At 38.2% G+C, this 23,481-nt stretch overlaps 1 protein-coding gene across 1 annotated transcript in view; it reads right to left on the reverse strand.

Moving 5' to 3' along the window:
* The window catches only part of LOC149851611 (uncharacterized), a 44,688-nt gene extending 22,086 nt beyond the window's left edge, over positions 1 to 22,602 (reverse strand). Inside the window, exons 1-3 of the mRNA XM_090008873.1 lie at positions 22,362 to 22,602; positions 21,645 to 21,732; positions 11,508 to 11,670 (exon numbers count right to left, since the gene is read on the reverse strand). Coding sequence (XP_089864999.1) covers positions 11,508 to 11,670; positions 21,645 to 21,732; positions 22,362 to 22,602 — 492 coding nt within the window. The remainder of the gene's footprint in view (positions 1 to 11,507; positions 11,671 to 21,644; positions 21,733 to 22,361) is intronic.
* Positions 22,603 to 23,481: the final 879 nt, after the last annotated feature.

Consider the following 23,481-nt stretch of genomic DNA (forward strand, 5'->3'; position numbering starts at 1 on the left):
CAGGCTCAGGTTTGTACCCTTAACCTGATCGGGCAGAAAATGGAATACCTCTTCAAAGGAGACTCAGGTTTGTGCCCTTATCCTGATCGAGCGGAAAATGGATGGTATGAAGGAACCTTCAGATTTTGCCTCGACTTGAGGGCCTTTTCGCCTTGAGGCGCACTTAAAAAGCGCAAAACCATAAAAGCGTACACCTCATGCGCCTAAAGGCATATGCCTTGAGGCGAGGCGCACCTCAACGTGAGGCGCGCATTAAAAAATCGGATGGACCAGACCCGAGTTCGACCCGGATCTGGGCCCATATTCTAGAAAGATCGAGAACCTGTGTCTTTAAAAAAGACAGGCGCTTCGGGGCGAGGGAAAGCCCTCGCCCTTTCTCTCTCTACTTTGTCCCCTCTCGTCCCCCGCCACTACTGTCGTCGGCCACCACTCGCCGCTGGCCACCACCCGTCGTCGGTCATCGCCTCTTCCACCTTCTTCTTTCCTCTGCTGAGAAGGCATCGGCGACCCGCCGGCCACCACCGTCTTCTTTTCTTTGTTACGAGGGCGCCAACGACTCACCACCACCGCCGTCCATTCCGACGACCTCTGCGTTTTCAGGTGACAGGTAAACTTCTTTGCTTCTTCTCCGTGATGGGTCGATCGACAGGGGGGCAAAGCCCTCTGTCGTCGCCTCTCTTCGGCAGGGGGTTACCCCCTGCCATACTTTTGGGGTCGACCGACAGGGGGCGGTGCCCCCTGTCGTCGCCTTTCGTGGGCAGCCCCCCCCCCCTAATCTGCTTTTTTCTCTTGGTCGTTGCCTCTCTTGGTCGACCGATAGGGGGCGGAGCCCCTGTCGTCACCTTTGGTGGGCAGGGGGTTCCCCCCCTCTGCTTTTCTCTCTTGGTCGACCGACAAGGGGGCGAAGCCCCCTGTCTCTTTCTTTTTCGGTAGGAGGCTCCGCCCCCTGTCGCTCACCATGTCGTCAGGCAGGGGTTTACCCCCTGCCTTTCTTTTGAGGGGTCGACCGACAGAGAGGCAGAGCCCCCTGTTGCTCACCTTGTCATCAGGCAGGGGGTTACCCCCTGCCTTTCTTTTGAGGGGTCGACCGACAGGGGGGCGGAGCCCCTGTCGTCGCCTTTGGTGGGCAAGGGGTTCCCCCCCTCTACTATTCTCTCTTGGTCGACTGACAAGGGGGCGAAGCCCCCTGTCTCTTTCTTTTTCAGTAGGGCCCCCTGTCGCTCACCTTGTCGTCAGGCAGGGGGTTTACCCCCTGCCTTTCTTTTGAGGGGTCGACCGACAGAGGGGCAAAGTCCCTTGTCGCTCACCTTGTCACCAGGCAGGAGGTTACCCCTTGCGTTTCTTTTGGGGTCGACCGACAAGGGGGCGGTGGCCCCTGTCGTCGCCTTTCGGGGGCAGGGGGTTCCCCCCCTCTGCTTTTCTCTCTTGGTCGACCAACAGGGGGGCGAAGCCCCCTGTCTCTTTCTTTTTCTGTGAAAAAATTTATGCAAATATTTGAATTGATTTGGATTGTAATACATTCCTGTGGATTGTTGAACTTGTATCTTTAGTTTTAGTTGCTAATCTGTGTTTGCATCACTACTAATAGTTCTCTGCATCGGGTGTCTTATTGTTTTGCTTGCATTTACCATCATTTTCTTGTTATATTTTCTTGTTAAGTTTATTTTCAATCTCGGAAATTTTATTTCCTGTATTTAGATTAGAATTTATTTGTTAATTTATTAATTATCGTTTTTAGATACATTAATACTAGTGAAACTAGTTAAAAAAATTACAGTACATTAATACTTATGTTGAAGTTTTAGTGTAATACAGTATGCTGATTTTTAGATTTCTTTAAAAATCTGACTAAACATGATAAGTTTTGAATGTGGTATGTGTTTTCAACTAAAAAAACTAAAGAGATCACAATCATGGGTTTGGTTTACAAAACCTGCAACAGACATGTTGTATATTAGTCTGTTACATTACAGAAGAGTTATGTATACCTATTTGGGATATCATTGATAGACGATGGGACTTGCAACTTCATAAGCCTTTGCATGCAGCTGCCTATTATTTAAATCCACATTTTCATTATGCTGACAACTTCAACCCTGATGGAGAAGTTATGAGTGACTTTTATGATTGTGTTGAAAAATTAGTTTCTGATGCAAATATTCGGTTGAAAATTACAACACAAATCGATGCATTTAAAAAGGCAAAGGGCTTGTTTGGCAAAGAGGCAGCTGTTACAACAAGAAAATTAAAAAGTCCTGGTAAGTTTGCAATTATGTTGTTATTTGTCAATATTTTTTTATGTTTTTGTTAATTACGACATTCTTAATGTTTTTATCAATTTTTTATTATTTTATTTGAATGCAGCTAATTAGTGGAGTTCATTTGGGCACGACAATCCTGAGTTGATGAATTTTGCAATTCGAATTTTAAGTTTGACATGCAGTGCATCGAGCTGTGAGAGGAATTGAAGTACTTTCTCATTAGTTTGTGACTTTGTATTTTATTTTTGAAATACATTTTTATATGTTTAATTATCTTATATTTGATTATCAATGATTTGAAATTATAGGTCCATAGAAAACGAAGGAATAAACTTGAACAAAAGAAGATGAATGCATTGGTTTTTGTAATGTACAATATGAAATTAAGATAGAGAAATATGAAAAGGAGGGCTACCAAAGACCCTATATGTCTAGATCATATAGACTCAGACGATGAGTGGATTGTGGAGAAGGAAGATCCAGTGTTGCCAAGTGATCCCAATTGGTTGGAGGATTCATGGTTGGATCCGAACTTCGACATAAATGCCATTGAGCATGTGCCTATTGAAAAAGTCATTTCACCTCATGTTTCACAAAGTGGTTCTAGGCAAGTCTTCAAGAGATCGAGGTAAAGTTATATTCCTTTTACCTAGCTATGAATATAAATGTATTTTTTAATTACATAACATAAATATTTAATACATGATTTTTTATTGAAGGAAAAAGAAAAGCAAAAGTAATTGAGGACGTGGATGAAGAAAGTGTAGATGATGAAGAGTAAGAGAATGAAGATGAAGAAGAACCTATTTATATGGATTCTTCAGATGATGATATTGAAGACTTAAATATTGATGATGACGAGACACAACAAGAGCTTAGGCCCTAATTCATATCATAGAGCTATTGGTCATTTATATGTTTTTTTGGACTTTCAGTTGTAATTGTGAATGTTAACACTCTCATTTTGAAGAATTCTGGACAAATACATTAACATTTGGTTGTTAATGTTAACATGCATTTTTTAATTATGACATGATGTTGTTAGTGCTAATATGCATTTTGTTGTTAATGTTAGTTTTTTATTGAATGAATGCTCATATTTATGCAATTAGATACTTATATAGATCAAGTTGCTGCATTAGTGTTACTTTTACGTGTTAATCTCATTTTTTTTGTATTTATTAGAGATTTTTTATTTCGTGTTGGTTGGCGCTTCATCAATAAAGCATTTCTTATTTATTTATAATTTTAGATAATTTTTATAGTTTTTTTTAAGTTTAATTATTTTTTTGAGGCTTACGCTTTGCGCCTCGCCTCAGATTTTGGTGGAGCGCCTCGCTACGCCTCAACGCTTTTCACAACACTGGTTACGACATTCAGATAAAATATTACCATTTGGTGTTATATAAAATGAGGCACTTGAGTCAAGAAGCCAAATGAAAAAACGTGGTTCCAGTTAATGAGGATTCTCCTTTGAGTAAAGGTTGAAGAGCCTCCACTAGTTGTGTCAAGGACATGTTCCCAATAAATCAATCTTGAGTCGTTTTGACATCACTTGACTCTTGTGGAGGGCCGTATCGTGCGATACACTTATAATGGCCTCTAGACAAATGGAGAAGTTGGCCCTCAAAAGATATTTAAAACCCAAAATGAAAAAAATAAATTTTGGCCTTTTCAAAATGCTTCGAAGGTGTATTGTATGATACACCCATATCATACGATACAATATAGAGGTGTATCGTACGATACACCCCATACGAGTACGATACACACTTGTATCGCAATATGAGTGTGTAGCATATCATAAACCCCAAAAGTAATTATATGTATCGTACGACACGATACATACAACCTTGGTAAGGACAAGATTTTTGATGTATAATATCATTTAAATATAGGTAGTCTTTAAATTCTTTTGATACAAATTCTCTCCCTGAATCAGTGTGAAAGATAGAAATATCATTTTGAATTTATTTTTGATCAAATTGTGAAATATTTGAAAATGTAAGAAAAAATCAAATTTGTGTTTAAGAAAATAAATCCAAGTACGTCTAGTAAAATAATCAACAAAAATTACATAATACACAAATCCACCCTTAGATATAACAAGTGTGGGGCCCCAAACATCTGGATGTATTAACTCAAGGTAGATATAACAGTCGTTGGGCTGCAAAGTGTAATATCGTATGTTTTCTATAATATTAAATTTCGGAACTTCATAAAATTTGGCTAAGTGTTTCGTAAAGTCTATAGAAATCCTGGATTTTAGGTGGAGTCAGTTGAGTCTGGGCTTGGCCCAGGACCCATTGACAAGACCTAAACGAGCCAATTAAGATTTGGTAAAACATTTTATTTTTTACCTTTAAAATCGAGCAAAATTGGAGTGAAATTCAGGTAATATATCATTAGAGATGTGTCTCAAATTTCTAAAAATAATGATATTTTGTTTTTCTAAATTTGGGCTATAGTTGGCCCGAAAATCATATTTTTTTCAAAAATGACCCAATTCGATGTGGCTGGTTCTAGATTGAATTGGATCGGATCAGATCCAATCTGTTTGACCCAAGTTAATATGGATCTAGACCCAGACCAAGACCCATATTAATTAGGATCTGGGCATGTTTGAGATTCATTTGGATATTGGATTTGGATCTTGGATCCGGATCCAAAATCTAGGTCCAACGAATTTAAAGTTTTAAATTCAATATAAAGGTTAAATTGAATAAAATTCAAAGTTAAAAAGACACCCAGAGGGTTGAGATACCCTCTGAAACTTTTTGAAAATTTATTATTTATAAATAATAATTAATTAATTATTAAAAATAATTAATTCTGAAATTTCTTTTGGACATGACAGCTACCTAATATGTAGGGATTCTAGAAGAGCTCAAATGAAGTTAAAGTAAAATAGTAAAACAAAATAAATACCAAATGGATAAAAAAAAGTAGTTAAAAAGGAAAGAGGCGGTTAGAGATTGAATTCTATATTACAAGAACTCTATCTCATAGCCAAATGGTTGAGAAACTCGAGAAGGTACGTCACCCCTCTCTCTAGAAGACCAAAAAAACAAATAATTTTTTTTTTATAAAAGGGTCTAACTCGCCCCTCTTTAGATTTCGTTATTTAGAGAGAGAGAAGGAAGGAAAAAAAAGAAAAAAAAAGAGAGGAAAATAAAAGGAAAGAAGGAGCGGATCTCCTTCCGTTTAGATCATCAGACGTTTATTTTCAGTCTTTTTCCGTTTTCAAACAAAGGTATAGGTTCTTCTACCAAATCGGGGAGAAATAACCTAAACTAAGTTTATGTAATATTTTTGGTGGAAAAGAAAAAGAAAGAAAAGGGAAAAATCTGATTTAGAATATAAGAATATGTATATATATACATAACATTATGTTGATTATTTATATATATCTATATACATATATATGAGATGATTTCTTTCTTTTTAAGTCGATATATATATACATGTAATCCTAAATCAGCCATTTATTTCCGTCATGGCATGTATTCGATTTTCTGACTCCGTGCTTATAGCTAAACCTATTCTATAGTCCATATGGACAGATCTGTCACACTTTGTGTGTGGATAGATCTGGACAGACCTGTCCATGTGGACAGATCTATTCCACCGCGCGTGTGGACAGATCTGTCACACCGTGTGTATGGACAGATCTAGATAGATCTGCAGATTTTTTTTTTGGGTATGCAGACCTGGTCTAGATCTACCGATTTAGTTTTGTGTGCACGCAAGTAAGCTAGGCCTGCCACGATGCCTTTATATATATATATATTTATATATATATATATAGATAGATAGATAAAGAGAGAGAGAGAGAGAGAGAGAGAGAGAGAGAGAGATGCATGTGAAAAAACGGACAGGGATGTATTCATCATTGTTGTCAAATGTTTATATGACCAAATGCATATACATATATATATCACCCATCGAGGTCTGGTTTGGGATCAAACATGATACAAACCAGCCCCGTCTCATGTCCCAGTATGCTGATTTACTGTGTTTTAAATTTGCCATTAAGGCCTATGTGCATACGCTAAAACCCTTGACTGTTAAAAGAAAGGAAAACCCGATTTTCTGTTAGGATGAATAACAAATTTTTTCAGCATTTTTAACATGTTATATTAAAGTTATTTGAAGGTTGTCATGATTGCTTTTGTATCAGATTTGTATTTGATGTCATTAGGTTAGTTAAAATTGCTTTTAATGCTGCCTTATGACCTGCAGAAATTCGGATTTGTTTAAGCAACTGTCTATATGAATCAAATGAGTTATTCTAATACTGAAAGTGTATTTTCCTTTATGCTGTCATGGCTTGGCTCAATTTTTATTATTTCTTAATGCTGCTAAATGAGTTATTCTAATGTTGTGAGAGGTGTTCTATTTATGATTTTGGTGGGTTGTTATGTGCGGAACATTGTCCGCTGTCCAACACCATTGGTTGCATGTTTATTCAAAAGAAACATGCTACCAATAGCATGCTAGTGTTGTCCTGTATATCGGGGCAACATAGCTTGGGCTCGGTAGTTATGTTCTGTATTCCGAGCATGCCCAAATTGGCAACGGTGTTTATTGGTTATGTATGTTCATGAAATTAAATATCATGTTGGCATAGATGTGCATATCATGAATACGTAAATTCTGAAGTTATTTTAATGTTTCATTAACATGATCATGTATATGTTTGGATGTTATGCATGAGATGAATTATGAAAGCAAAATACATGTTGCAAGCAAATGTTCATACGAATATGCAAATTGTTTTATATGTACATTCTTGTTATGTATGAATGAATGTGTATATGTTCACTGAGAATTTTTACATAAAATGCATCAGTGGTCAGATGTGAACCACTGTGAGCCATGTGGGCCCTCTAAGATATGTGTATGCATTGAAAAATCCATTTTAAAATTATTGGCTTTCTGAATTAATTGCACTGTTAAATATTGTAACGAGCCAAGGTCCCACATTGTGTTTTGCAAAATGATTCTTTTGGTGAAAGAATTTGATTATTGTTAAGAAGATAAAAAAGATAAACAATATAATTAATGTTTTTCTTCTTGGATGTTCCTTCCACAGTGTGGAAATCCTGGATAGCGGTTTTGGAGAAACCGTGAGGATACTAAAACTCTGTGTGCGATTGTACCCCTAAACCCGATATAGTGGTTCACCTCCCGACCACGGTTTTAGGGAGATTCTATCACTTTGCATGTGGGTGATGTGTAGGCACAACTGTTGTTATTGGTATACAAAAAAAGTGACATCAGTGGATGTTGATTTTCCTAGTGTCTCGACATTAGATATTGAATTCTAATGTTCTGATGGATGATGTTGATTTCTGATATCGATCGAGAACCAAGTATGGAACCTAGTAATAAAATACAAATTATGTGTTAAGCTACAACTGAGAACCTAACTTGAACTTCAAAAATTTGTTGTACCCGTTTTGAGTATCCGTGGGTTTTAATAAAAAAATGAAACTAAACTTTGTGTGCATTTAATAAGGACATGTATGCAAAAGAGAACTATGATAATAACTTAATAAATTGTTTATGCATGTGCATTGAGATCATGCATATTTATTGTTCTGCATTAGTTAATGCATTCTTACTTGTTCTGTATCATGTGAGATATTGTTATTGCATGATAATTGCTTTTAAATGCTTCAATGATAATTGAAGTATATGATTGTTGTAGTTATGTTCTTCTGAAAACTTATATGAATTTGATTTATGTTTTTTTTTTCTATTCGGATTTTTAGAGGAATTCGTATAAAGAATCTTTGATTCTTACCCAGTACTCCCTATGTTTTTCACAAGACCTGAAGCTCAGTGATGAAAACGACTGCCACAAGGAGTCTACGAGACTGCGTGACTTACTTCTGTTATTTTTAGACAGTGTAGCTCTATGATTTTAAACTTTAATTTACTTTTGTTCTCAAACTTCTATTATTGATTAATAAAGCTAGTTATTTTAATTAGATGGTTCAACGTAAAGATCCCTTGTGGTTTGGAAGTTAAGTCTGTGAAGCCCCAGATCCTTGGGTTTTAGTTTCTGCAATTGTTTAAAAAAAAATCTATTCAACGGTGATGAGTTGGGGTTGTTACACAAACTTTACAATCTCCACATGTAAAGTTTTCAAAATTAAAAAAGTTTTTCATCTTTGGAAAAAACTGAATTTTGGATATATTAGAATGGCCAAGCCTTTTATGCCATAAATTAAAACCTATTTTTTGAACATTACAACAAAAGGTATTCTTGGGTATTTCCAAAAAATCCATATAGTATAAGCCTCTTTTTTTTATGGCCTTCTCCAATCAACTTTCCTTATGGAAAATCTTCCACCCAACAGAAGAAAACATTACATCTATGGTCAGATAATTGAGAAGCAGATAAAAGATTAAAATTTAATTTAAGAATACATCTAATTTTTGAATTTTGAGAAATATTTTTAAAATTCTTATGTCACATCAACAGTAAACACATTTGACCCGCTTGAGTTATGACATTAAAATAAAATATCACAGTTTGGTGTCGTATGAAATGAAACACCTGAGTCAAGAAGCCAAAGAGATTACCGAGATCAATGAAGCCAACTGAATAAACCATGGCTCCAGTTGATGAGGATTCTCCTTTAAGTAGATGTTGAAGAGCCTCCACTAGTTGTGTCAAGGACATGTTCTCAATATATGAGTCTTAAGTGGTTTTGACATCACTTGACTCTTGCGGAGGACCAACCGAGGCAATCTTCTTCTTATAAGGCCTTTTCAACTTAGGACTAGGTTTTGACGTGTCCCAGTTCATGACAATAATAAAAAAAAAAAATCTTCAGATACTCATTGCCTTGTTTTCCATAATGCTCATCGTTTGACTTTCAATAGTATGGTGATTTGTAGGTACAAACATAGTTTTTTGATCTAGATATGACTAGAACTTAGTCATCATCACTCTTAGAAGGCCTCTTCTTAAGCCTATTTTCCTCCATACTTAATTCCTCTATAGTGTCTTCAATTGAGAGAATTTTTTCTCGATGAAGAATGGATTTGGTGGATTGAAATTCTGACCTCAATCCATTGATGAATTGGTAAAAACGTTTCGCATCTATTTGATTTTGGTGGGGTTCTATATCTTTGAGACAATGTCATTTTGATTCAAGAAGAGCCAACTCTTCCCAAAGCTCTCTAATACTCTTGTCCCCTTGAGTCATATTCTGAATTTTGTCTTGCAAATTGCACACATGTGCAATATCTTTAAGAGAATACATTCTCTTGAGATAATCCCATGCCTTATTTGTATATTCAAATTTAACAAGGCTAGAGTATTTCTTTATATCAACACTACTAATAAACCAAAACATAATTTTGGCATGCGTCATTCTTGATTCCTTCCATTTCTTCTCATAGGTGGCCATGGCCTTGGTTTTAACAATGTCCGTAAGAGGTACTTTTTCGCCTTTTCCTTTGGTAAGAACTAGCTTGGATTCCGAATCAGTCCCATCCACTAGTCCCCACAACCATGATTTTAAAACCCGGTGACTCGTCACTCGGCTCATCCTTGAGTGACTCGTCACTCGGCCGGGTCAACTCGTGACTCAGTCGAGTCATGTTAAGTTATATATAAAAAATATATACACTATGTATATTTTATAGTATATTATCAATATATTATATATAATATGCATTATATGATATTTTTATAATATTTTAATGTATAATATAACCATATATTTATATAATATATATATAATATTTATATAATATATATATATAATATTTATATAATATATATAATATTTATATTATATATGCATGACTCGACTGAGTCATGGGCAATTATATAATATATCATATATGTATATATGCATGACTCGACTGAGTCATGGGCAAACTCGATCGAGTCATGCTAAAACTCGGTTGACTCGACCATGCTGACTCGGCTAAGTTTTGTACACAAGCGAGTTGTATTGGACTTTGACCCAATACTTGGATGATCCGGGCCCAGTTAACCGAGTCACCAGGTCGACCAGGTGAATTTTCAAACTATGCCCACAACCCTTTTTCATATGTAAGGTGCTTCATGATTGAAGCCCATGTTACATAATTGAAATCATTGAGCTTTATGGGCTTTATGGTGACATTTTCATTGTCATCCATTTTTTACAAGGGCTAAAGAAGATAGAACAAAAAGAAAAGATTAGAAAAGAGAAAGAAAGTAAGCAAGGTGAAGGACGTGAGCACTCCACCACCAAGTAAGCACCACCAATCTATCACTTGAAACTTTAACACAATCACGATCTCACAAGCACTTGAATAAGAGTTACAAATGGGCTTCAATACCTTCAAGTTTTGAGTGTCACACTTCGCGATGCACCGAAAAAAATCAGCTTAATCACCAAGCTTTGATACCATGTAAGGACATAAGAGCCTCCAACGATGTTCACCAAATCACCAAAGTGGACACACAAAAGAGCTACAACATGGTCCACCAAAACACCAAAATAAACACTAAAAGAACAACAAATAGGCTCACTCACAAAACCCACTAAAGGGGCACACAAAGAATGCTCACAAATGTAAAAAATATTATTTTATTGATGTTGAATCCATACAAGAAGCATTACATTTTAGAGGGGAGTCATCCCCTATTTGTACACATTTTAAGACTCTCATAGAGACGCCGACGGCTCTATTTAGAGCCGTTGGGCTGGCCCAACGTCTCTTTTAGACTAGTCAACCTTGTGTTGACTAGTTCAAAAGAAACCAAAGAAACATAAAAGAAACTATACTAAACTATCCTAGTTACAATGAAATATATATGTGTATATAGAGAATAGCTAACTCTTCCTAACATTAGAACTGCCACTAACACACGTGTGCCAACAACAATTATAATTGAGCAATAAATAAAAAATCAATAGCAAAGACTAGGTGCCACATAAAGAACCAGACAGAATATGTCAATGTTGCTTCTGTTTTTAACATATGTTTTTTCTGGTGTTCATCTTCTTAATTGATCAACATGTGTTCTTGGTCAAAACTCAAAAGAAGGCAGCAGACATTTTTGTAGTTTTATTCCACCAATCAATATCACAACAAAAAAACCGTTCATAAGCTCTGGTGTAAAACTATTGAATTTTAAATCAAGCAAGTAGGGAAAGCAAGACACAAGGCTTATAAGAAATTTGAAAGAAAAAAGCTAATTCTTGATCAATAACAAATCATATTCCTTACTTCCTTAGATGAATTCAAGCTCAGGATTGAAACTTGAGAATCTCCATCATCTGCACTGTATGCAGCAAATATGCTCCCACCACATGGGTGCCACGTTAAGTCCTCAGGCCACCTCCTCTTTAAAGATACACAGTCTGTTGAACTCAATAATGATACACTGGATCTGTGATGTCATAGATATCACATGAGAGCAGCAATTTATTTCGATAGTTATAACTCCAACCAGAAAAAAGAAAAGGAAAACAAAATAGTAGAGAGGAAAACAGATAATGCCGCTATAGCATAGTTTGACTATGGTTGCATAACATTTTGCTCATCAATCATAATAGATGCTACCATTTGCTAAAGTTAAAAAAACCATTGCTGGTGATGATCCATGACATGGTAATCAAATAAATCAAGTACCAACAAGTTTGTCACTATTTCTGTATGTGTTTGCACATTTATAAAATCAGAAATCATTTTTTTAAATAAGGAATTCAAATTCCTTGTGAAAATGTAACTTCAAGAAGTGGACATCAACATATAGAAATCTCTAAAGTGCATAAACCCTTCTCCTGAAAAAAAAAATATATACCTGAATGGAGAAAACGTGGAATACACAACATGATCAGGAAACATCATGCTACCCTATGTTGTTTGGTCAAAGTACTAATGTAAAACAAATTCAAGGGGAGTCTGGGACAGGTAACAAAATATCAGCAATATGAACATTAATAGAATTCGGATAAAGGGAAAAAATGAGAACAAAATGAGATCTGAGATTTCTCCAGTCACTGGCCTCAAACTTACTCTAACCAATAAAGGAACATGAAGATATAATTACCTGAAACATATGGCTACTTACTTGGTTCAAGAAACGTCTCGGCTCTTTGTCATGGTTGTATCATCAATGGCATGGGAGAAATGTCTAAAATACATATTTATAAAGAGACCAGTTGTAACATCTGAGAATTTTCCGATAAATAAAGATGAAATTTTATGTTCCAAACTTGGTTTGAAATTTAATTTGAATTTGAGTTTGAATCTCAATTTGAGTTGAATTTCATTTGAGATATAATTTCAATTTGGGATTTAATTCCAATTAGGGTTTGAATTCCAATTTGAATTTGGAATTTCAATTTGGAGTGGATTTGAATTTGGAAATTCATTAGATGGAATGTGGAATTAATTTGAATATGAATGTGAATTTCATTTGGAATCGAATTAAATTAAGTTGGAACCATAGGGTGGGATGCCCCCCCTCCCTATATGGGCCGCTCATTATTACCTAGAAGTCTCTACTTAGGCTTAAAGTCAAACTGTCAATTAGTATCCTAATTCTATTAAATGACTTAATTAGCTAAGAGTTTAAAAGTTTCTTTAATCACGTAGAAATCCTAATTATCTAGGATCCTTAAATTGAAATGAAATTTAAGTGGATTTTGGATTAGGTAAGGTATAGAAGGAGTTTCCTTATTCCATAAGAAAACTCATATGAAAACCTATTTAAAGGGGTCCTATCTACCTCCTCCCACACGCCCCCTAAGATTTTATCTTCCTATTCTCTATCTATTTCTCTATCTCTTTCTCTCCCTCTTCCTTCCTTCTTCCTTCCACACACCCCTCTCTTAGGAAGAAGGAGGTGTTGGTGTTGGGAGGTGTGGCTGCACATTGGTGGTGCATACAAAGAAGGACCGATTGGTGAACATGGTTTAGGAGAAGTTTTTCTCATAGATTCTCCGATTTTGAGGTAAGTACACCGTAGCTTTGCACATGTATATGGGGTTTGATACATGATCATGTCGTGGAAATGCTCCCGGGTGCATATCAATATGCATATCAGCCTAGATTCACCTAGGTACTGACATGAGTTTGATCACGAAGGTTTTCATAAACCCAAAATCTTTTTTCGGAAATCAATTTTGAGAAAAATGTAATTTTTTAACTAAAAATGTTGGATCTTGTGTTTGATTCATGAGATGCATGATATCTCTATATTTACAATATGCTTAGATGTGTATATGCGTAAATATGAAGTGTTTTTGATTAAGCAAAATCGTTAGATGCATGTTCTTGATGATTTTGAATGAAAATCGTAAAGTTCTTCATGTATTTTTTTAAAACTGCATGTTGTTCTGTATATTTTTTTATAAGAAAAATCTGGTTCTCCAAAACGGTAAACCCATAAATCTTGTAAAATTATGGGGATGTTTCAGACATATAGAAACAATCTCAGAAAAAAAACTTGGATTCAAATGAGTCATGGTTTGGGAGATACGACATTTGCAAGTCAACACAGGAATCCAGTCTTAATAGGGAGCTTGTGGAGACTGCAAATTTTTGTAAAAATCATAGCTCCCAAAATATTCAGGATTTATTATTGAAATTTGTATGTATGTTAGTTTATATATGGATTGTAGGCTGATTCTTCATAGTTTGAAAATTAAAAATCACAGAAGTTTGGTTCAGAACCTGTAATTTCTGAAAAACAGTCTGTTAAATAACAGAAATAACTTGTATCACAAAATTTTTAACTATTTGTGGGAAACAAATTTAAGTCTGAGTTTTCTGGGACTTGTGTCAGGCATATCAAGCCACTCACAGTAAGAATCTCAAAATTTATTTCATTTTGTTTGATGCATGGCTGAATTTTCATTGGAAAGACCGAACCGGACATGACTGTTTTGAGAACAGAAAGTAGTTGGTGTTCCCAAAATTTTCATTTCCTGATCTAGAATGAGTTTATGTCTGAGTTTTTTCCTTTAGACAGTTAACATGTGTATGAATCTATAGTAAAAATCTTAGAGCCAAAATCATTTTGCATGATTTATGGTAGAATTTTTAATGACTGAGAAATTTTGTTCTAACAATTTCGAACTTGTGGTTGAATGCATGTCATGGTTCCGAAAGTGAGCCAGATAAACATGACTTGGTTCTAGAGATGAACCAGATGGGCACACAACTTGTTGGTGTATCGTATGAGAGCTTAATGAGGTTGTAGGGTTGTGTTCTCACTTGTGAACATATTGTTAATGCTATGTTGTAATTTTTGTCATAATGCTATAATGGTTTCATGATGTGTTAATATGCAACATGATGTGATGATATGCAACATGATGTGATGATATGCAACATGATATTATATGTTGTTATGATGTGCAATAACACATGAAATACATGCATGCACATCTGAGTGCTCATGAATGAGCTTGTGGTTTAAGGAACCAATGTGGTGCCATAAATGCAAGAATTTGTTATGTTGCATGTGATTATGTTATAATGTGTTGTAAAGCATGAAAAACATGCATGCACATGTGAATGCTCATAAATGAGCAAGTAGTTTAAAATAAACAATGTGGTGTCCTAAGTGCATGAATATGATATGTAGCATGCTGGTGAGCAACATGTGGGCATGTGATTGCATTATTTAAATTATTTGTTATGATGCATATGATTAATTGCACATATTGGCACACGAAGAGTACACAGTTGTGTCCGAGCGGGGGTGATTGCCCAATCAGATGATGCATGATGATATGCATGTTCTAAACTGAATAATGATGCATGATGATATGCATATTTTAAACTGAATAATGATACATGATGATGTGCATGTTTTGAACTGGATATTGATGCATGGTGATGTGCATGTTTTGAACTGGATAATGATACTTGGGTGATGATGCTCTTGACTGACTTGGGTGATGATGCCCTTGATTGATTTGGGTGATGATTAGGGGTGTAAACGGGTCGGGTTTACCCGAACCAAACCTAATAGGGTCTGGGTATGGTGATAAATAAGAAGACCAGATTAAGACCCGGGTCTAGACCCGAAGGTCCGATTAATAGATGTACCCGAGTATAGTTTGTGAAATTTTATACCAGACTCGAGCCCGACCCGAGTTCTGATTAAGACCCGCAATTTTTTAATGTAAAAATGATAAAAAAAATTATTTTACTGAGTATGGTTCGGGTCTGGTTCATGTAGTTCTTATCGAGTCTAGGTATGGTTTCTTTTATAGTAGACCCGATTAGACCTTGGTTTGTACCCAAAACCATACCTGAAAATCTGGTCCAAGTTTGGTTCCACTTGGATCAGAACCAAACCCAACCCAACCCATTGACACCCCTAGTGATGATGCCCTTGACTTGGTTAGGGTAAGGATGCTCGATGATACCAAGAATTGTCTAGACTGAGGATAACCGATGTCGCCCTGAGGAACGTATGCAAACCAGGTAATTAAAATGCAAATTGTGTGTAGGTGGAAATACCCTTATTTTTGCCTTGTACTTTGGTTTTTAGCTGAGACAGTACCCACAGAAGGATTCAAGAGAAAACTTAAATTGATTGCAAGTAATATGTTCATGCATTCAAAAGTGAATTATATGAAAGATAAAAGGTACTTCATGCATTGGTCCATGTTCATGTGTGAATGCATGTGTGGAAAAATCTCATAATTTTTTCAGAATTTTTAAGCCCAAAAATATAATTTTAAATTAAATATTTATATTTAATGACAAATTTTTTAAAATATTAAATATGGGCTGACGTCAACCTGGGCCTGGACAAGGTCCAGAGCCCACCAACAAGATCTATATATTTTAAGAAAAATCTATGAATTTATTTATTTTTAACATTTAAATTCGAGTGAAATTCAGAGTAAATTCAAGTTAAATTTAGGCGAAATTCGAGAGCAAAATTTATCTAAGACCATAGTTAGATCTGTTTTGAAACGTAAGACTCGTAGGAGATCCATTTTATCGAGATTGGATATCAGTTGATCGACCTCTATTTTTGGGTTTTTTCGGTTTGGATTGAACTTGAATTGCTCCGTTGGACCGATATCAATATGAATCTAGACTTAGTCCAGGATCCATATTGACTAGGATCTGATCTGGGTTGAGATCCAATTAGATTAGATATAGATTTGGATCATGGGTTCATCCCAGACCCATAATCCATCCATGCCAAATTAAAATTAAAACGAATTTAAAACTTTAAAAATAAAAACATGAATTTAAAGAGTAAGGACACCACTTGGCCATCTAGAAGAGGGGTCGTCCCCCTTAGTATGGAATATTCAATAGGATACGGTTAAAAAAAAAGGTAAACAAAATATAATAAAAATCTAAAAGATAATGTTTGTTAGAGGTAGAGTTCTACGAACACTACCCCTAAGTGTCTAGAAGGGGGTGACACTCCCCTCTAGAGTGTAAGACTCAAGTTTTTCTAAAAAAAAAAAAGTGTTTGGATCCAGGTTGGATCCGACCGGATCCGGGTCACAACCATGCCCCGCGTGGTCTATTTAAACCCCCACAGGGAGGGGTTTCTTTTTACGAAACCAGATCCCCCTCCTGACTCTTCCCTGAGCCACCCTTGCTCACCTCCGAGCCCCCGACACCCCTTGTCGGAGACCCCTGACGCCTTGTCCCTGCACCTCGCCGAAGCCCCTGCTCATCTCTCTCTCCCAGCTGAAACCCTCTGCTCACCTTCCGCTTCTTTTTCCCTGTCTGTCTCCAGCAGACCAGAGCTACCACTGCTGGTGGCTCTGGCTTGCCAAGAGGGAGGGTGTCGAGCACCCTACCCTCTTCTTTTTTCGCTCCTGTCGACCAGGTGGGGCAGCTGAAGTCGCAACTCACCACCCCCCACCCCCTTGCTGTTTTTTTTCTTGTCAGCAACCCAAGCAGGAGAGAGGATGCCAAGCACTCTCTCCTTCCTCCACTCTGACTCACCAGGAGGGAGGGTGTTAAGTACCCTCCCCTCTTCTTTTCCTCCTTTTCGATTCAAACAACAGCCATAGGTTGTTGCTGCTATGGTAGGGACAATCAACAGGGGGTGGTCGAGGCCACTCCCCTATCACCCCTTTCTGTCAGCGCCCCCCCCCCCCCCTTTGTTGAAGGACCGAGCAACTGTCACAAGTTTGGGACCCGGCCGAGCTCGCCCTGACCAGCAAGCCCACCCCTGTCCCATTGTTGTACCTGAGCAGCAGTAGCTACTGTCGTTACCGTCTCGAGTAAGGCCATACCAGGGTTAGCCTAATTCGGCCTCGCTCACCGAGCCAACTCGGTTGCGCCAAGTTTGACTCAATTCTTCCAAGCCCATCTCATTTCGGTCCATTCGAACTGGGTTTAAGTTTGACCACTATGACGCAACCGTCACCGCTTTCGCCAAAATCCAAGAACCTAACACAGTACAATAAAAATCATTTGCAACGTACCACTTCGACACAACGAACGAGACACGTTTATCAAGGCACAAGCCTTTAAGAACTTATGATCAAAATCGTCAGTGAGTCTAACCATTTCAGAGGTAGGGAAAAGTTGCATATGAGGACAAATGATGAAATACTTCTAACTTATATATATATATATATATATATATATATATATATATATATATATATATATATATGCTTTTAACTTAAGAGCGCAGTTTTGTGTATTCTTGTCCATTTAAATTATGTCATTTACTTTGTCGGCGTGTTGTAATGTGCATAGGTTCCTGCTTACGCAATTTATTTAGCTGATGTATGGTTTCGTACATCGTGCATCACTTACGCAATTTATTTAGCCAATGTATGGTTTCGTATATCGTATATCGTATATCGCTTACGCAATTTATTTGGCCGATGTACAATTTCGTACATCGTGCATCGCTTACGCAATTTATTTAGCTTAATGTGTGGTTTCGCACATAGGGCCTTGCCTTGTGTCATTTACTTTGCCGCTGAGCTGCAATGTGTACAGGCTTATGCTATACTATATATGTATTTTATATACATATATACATACATATATATATAACTTTATAAGGTATGTAGTTTCGCATACTCCTGCCTACTTTAGATTACGCGTGCATGTTTTTAAAGACGCAAATTTGAGCATGCTTGCCAAGTCTCTATTTTTAAAAGTTTTTACATGCAAGATTTCAAGCTCGTATTATTCGTTGTCTAGAAAAGCAAAACATGTATTTAGCGTTTGCATTTTCGCAACTGAGTTTTTTCCTCAAACTTACGTAACGGAAAAGCTTTGACTACGTAGCCCTAGGTGGTACTCACGTCTGATCCTTCTCTTTAGTATCCGAAATGACTCAGATATTCTACGGTCTAAAGCATGAAACATTGAAATTTCTAAATAAATGTCAGGGTTTCTTTCTGAGAAACCGATATCTTTCTCATCGTAGTGGTACTATCAGGCATGCACAACATGTTAGTACTACAATTATTAGACTGAAAGTTTATGGTAACCTCATAGCGTGAAAATGCATAATGATTAAAAGACAATCACATAAATGACGATGATCGCCTTCACAGGTAAGATGCTCGATTTAGTTTAAAAGACCAGAGCATGTAGAATAAGTCGTCAGTTAAAATAGAACCTGACATACTCATTTGTCTCTTTGGTTGTGTCAAGAGAGATGGTACAAAAACTCCAATGGACAAGTTGTTAACAACTACGCTCCTTGAGGCACAATGACTTGGTGTCCCCGATCATCGAAGTTAGAGGACGGAGCTACAAAAAATTATCCTAGATGGTAGATCCCATTGGCTTCTGCAGAAGATTGGATGCATCCCTTGCATCAATGCCTTTGGAAAATTCTCTCTTGGTCATTGGTCGTCCCCATAAGAGCGGACTCAGCTAGGTGTCAGGGGTATCAAAATACATAGAATAATAAACCCCCAGATAATCTCAATTGTTTCTACGTTTATCTTGTGCGTTGTAATATCGTGTATTTTTTATACCTAGTTAAATTTTGAGATTTCTGAAATTTGGCTATGTTATAGAAATATAGGAAAACCCTCAATATTAGGATGAAATAATTAAGTTTGGGTGTGGCCAAGGTCTCATTAACAAGAGCGAAATGAGCCAATTAAAAGGTGATAAAAAGCTTTATTTTCAACCTTTAAAATCAAGTGAAATTCATGTTAAATTCAGGCAAATTTTGGAGTTGAAATTTAAATTATATACCGTTAGATGCGCCTCAAAATTTTGAGTTTTACGACATGTTACTTTTCCAAATTTGGGCTACGGTTGCCCCGAAAATCATATTTTTTCAAAAAAAACCTGTCTCGATGGGACCAGGTAGGGATTGGATCGAACCGGGCCTGGATTGGATCAGACCGGATCTGATCCATATGATCCAAATTAATATGGATCTGGACTCAGTACAAGGTCCATATTAATTAGGATACAATCCAACTTAGGATCCAAATGCATTTTGGATTCAGATCCAACAAAAATAAAAGTTTAAATTCAGTATACAAGTTTACATTAAAGAATTTTAAAGTTAAAACGACTCCCAGAGGGACAAGGTGTAACGCCCCAGAAGTCTGACTTGAGACAAGAAGATTTGAATGAAATTGCCTTCGAAAGTCAGTTTGCAACAAAGATTTTTAAAGATACCAAAGGTTTTAAATAAAAGCACAAGTCGAGTTTTCTGAGCACGTTAACAAAAAGATCCAGCACAAACCCATTTCCTAACTAAGCCAAACAGTGAGCAAAAGATAGAAAAGAGTTTATCTATAAAAAGATTTAGTCTGTACAGAAAAGGAGGAGTCATCCACCCTTAATAACAAAAGTATAAAACCCAAAAAAAGTAGCCAGAATGCCGACGAGAGAGGTGAGGCTTTGATCATGTAGCATTGCACCGCCGCCAGTAAGGAGAGCTACCTGTCATCTACACCCAAAAAGAATAAGATGAACAACAACTAATCTAAAGCATGCTCAAATGTAAGCAAATAAAAACTGATGCAACAGGCAGTAAGCAGGTGAATAGCAAAGCTAACCCGGATATCATCATGCGCTCAAGCAGGCTAGTATTACAGTGATAACAATCTAACTGTAAGCAGTCACAACAAGACTTATCATGTATACCTTCTAACTATCGCAAGTAACAAGGTAAAACAGGCAATCAAAAGCAAGAACAAAGAACAGCTGTGAGCAAGCAATAATGTGATCTGATTATTATTTGGACATTGTGGGTACGCACAATGTATAAAACGTAGAAACAACCGAGATCCACTCAAGGGTTCATTATGTTATGTATTTTATTATACCCCGAAGGACTGACTGAGTCTGCTCCTAAAGAAACGACCAGTGGCCAAGAGAGTAAGTCCCCAAAGGCAAAACAGGGTCGAAGGATGCATCCAACTTCTGCAGAAGTGTCGGGCGACTACCACCTAGGATATTTATGGTAACGCCATCTCCCCTACCTCCGATGACTGGGGAAGCCGGACCTTTGCCCGTAATAGCCATTAATAGCCTGTCCATCGGAGATTTTGTACCATCCATTCTCTCTCTTGATGAACCATCCTGAACAAGCATGATGAGGAGTTTTTCTTCATTATCGCCTTGCTCTATATGCTCTGGTCTATTTGACCCACTCGAGCATCTTGCTTGTAAAGGCACATGATTACCATTTAGTGAGATGTCCACAATTATGCTTTTTCGCATACCTCGTGCTACTCATTGTAGCGTCGCATATCGCCAAGAGATGCGGCTAAGCTCATAGCCACAAGCCATAAGAAGGCACTCAAAACAAGCTCAAAAGCTGTCAGCAATCTCTAGAGATACATGAGAAATAGAAACAATAGCATTATCGCAATTTACATGACGCAAGCAAGAAGTGAAGCAGTAAGAGCATAAACAAGTAAGAGCATAAATAAGCAGGTCAAGCACAAGGCCAAGGCGCGGGGCGACAGAAAGTAAAGTGCTGAAACGTAAACAGCCAAGGCGCATAAAGCGCGGGGCGACAGAAAGTAAAGTGCTGAAACGTAAACAGCCAATGTGCATAAAGCGCGGGGCGACAGAAAGCAAAGTGCCGTAAAGTAAGCAGGACAAAGATCGTGAAACCGCGTCCTTGAGTTAAAAGACAGAAAGTAAAGTACTGAGAAATAAACATGACAAGGATCGCGAAACCGCGTCATTGAGTTTAAAAGACAAAAAGTAAAGCCTAGGCACATAAAGCGCAACGACAACAGAAAGTAAATTGCGGAAAAGATAAAGAGGACAAAGATCACGAAACCGCGTCCTTGAGTTAAAGAACGTACATATATAACTTATATGTATACGTATACAATCGTCCTCTTGTTTGATTATCTTTTCTTTAGTTTTAGTTTTGTTTATTCAAAGTCCTTTCACGCAACTTTCCCCTACCTTAGGGGGTTGCGAGTTCCCAACCGCCTGCGGGCGTAAGTACGAACGGTCTCGGGCCACGGGATATGTGTGCGCTCTGTCGTGCAACCTGCAAGCGTAAAAAGTTAGCGTGCAAGACAAAGATGAGACAAGGGCCTGGCCACTAAAGAAGGACAGGCAATAAAACAGGTGGCAGGGGGCTCCGCCCCCTACCGATAAACACATGGACAGGGGGGTGAAGCCCCCTATCAAAGAGGAGAAGTGGCAGGGGGCTCCGATCCCCAAGCTAGCAAACACAAGGACAGAGGGGACAGAACCCCCTGTCAAAGAGGAGAAGTGGCAGGGGGCTCCGATCCCCCTGCCGACAAACACAAGAACAGGGGGCAGAGCCCCCTGTCAAAGAGGAGAAGTGGCAGGGGGGCTCCGCCCCTCTGCCGGCAAAACACAGGGACAGGGGGGCGGAGCCCCTTGTTAGAGAGGAGAAGTGGCAGGGGGGCTCCGCCCCTCTGTCGGCAAAACACAGGGACAGGGGGGCGAAGCCCCCTGTCAGAGAGGAGAAGTGGCAGGGGGGCTCTGCCCCCCCCTACCGGCAAACAAAAGGGACAGGGGTACGGAGCCCCTTATCGACGCAAGAGAAGTGGCAGAGGGCTCCCCCCCCCTGTCGACACGACATATGGCAATGGAACGGAGCCCCCTGCCAACACAACGAGACGAGGGAGAGACCGAGGTTTGTCATACCAGGGATGCCACCGGTGATGACTCTGATGTCGCAGGCGGATGCAGAGAAACAGTATGGTGGAGGCAGTGGGTCGTCGGCGCCCACGCAGTAAGGGAGGACGGTGGTCGGTGGCTTCGGCAGTCGATGCTCGAGCAAAGCGAGAGATAGTCGGCAGCGTCGCTCGCTGGCAACTATGGCCACGAAAAGCGAGAGGAAGGCGGTGGGGAACGCATAGAGGAGAGAGAGAATGGGCGAGGACATTAGATCCTCGCCCGAGGCGCCCGTGCCTTTTTAAAAATCACAGGCTTCTCGAAGAATCGAGAAGCCCTGATCCGGGTGGGGCTTGGATCCGGGTCCAGCATGGATCCTGTGCGGAGGATCAACAATGGCACGTGTCTGACACGTGCCTGATGCGTGTCTGACACGTGTCAGACTTTTTTTTTAAGTAGACTTTACATCCTTCCCTCCTTAAAAGAATTTCGTCCTCGAAATTTTTATTGCAATAGAAGCTAGGAATACAATTTAGGGTATTTCTCCCTGATATCAGCCTCGAGTTCCCAAGTACATTCATTAATGCCATGGTGCTACCATCGAACCTTAACAAAAGGTATCATCCTTGATCTCGTCACTCGCTTGTGACGATCAACAATCTCTATAAGCTTTTCCTCGAAAGTCAGGTCATCGCGAATATCCACGTCGTTAAAACAAATGATGTGGGATGGATCGTGGACGTACTTCCTCAACATGGATACATGAAAAACGTTGTGAATCTATGCATATTGAGGAGGTAACGCCACACAATAGGCTGCCTCACCAATCCGTCCTAAAATCTCAAAAGGCCCAACATATCTGGGACTTAACTTACCCTTCTTTACGAATCTGTGAACACCCCAAATTTTTCAAAGATTTACAAAATGACCCTTTTGCCCCTACCCTCGTTTTCTGAGAAAATCAAGTCATTTCTTCAGATTTTCTGAATTAAAATCCATATTGATATATTCAAATTCAAAATCCGGATCCGAATTCAATACTTTAAATCCATATCTCCTCAAAACCCGGATCCTAATGCATTTTCTGAAGAAATTTCCTCAAAATAGCTTTTAAGTTTCTCAGAAAAATTCCCCTTTGTAAATATTTTTG

The sequence above is a fragment of the Nuphar pumila genome, chromosome 1 (assembly GCF_984573655.1).
Source record: "Nuphar pumila chromosome 1, dmNupPumi1.hap1.1, whole genome shotgun sequence".
Classification (NCBI taxonomy): Eukaryota; Viridiplantae; Streptophyta; class Magnoliopsida; order Nymphaeales; family Nymphaeaceae; genus Nuphar; species Nuphar pumila.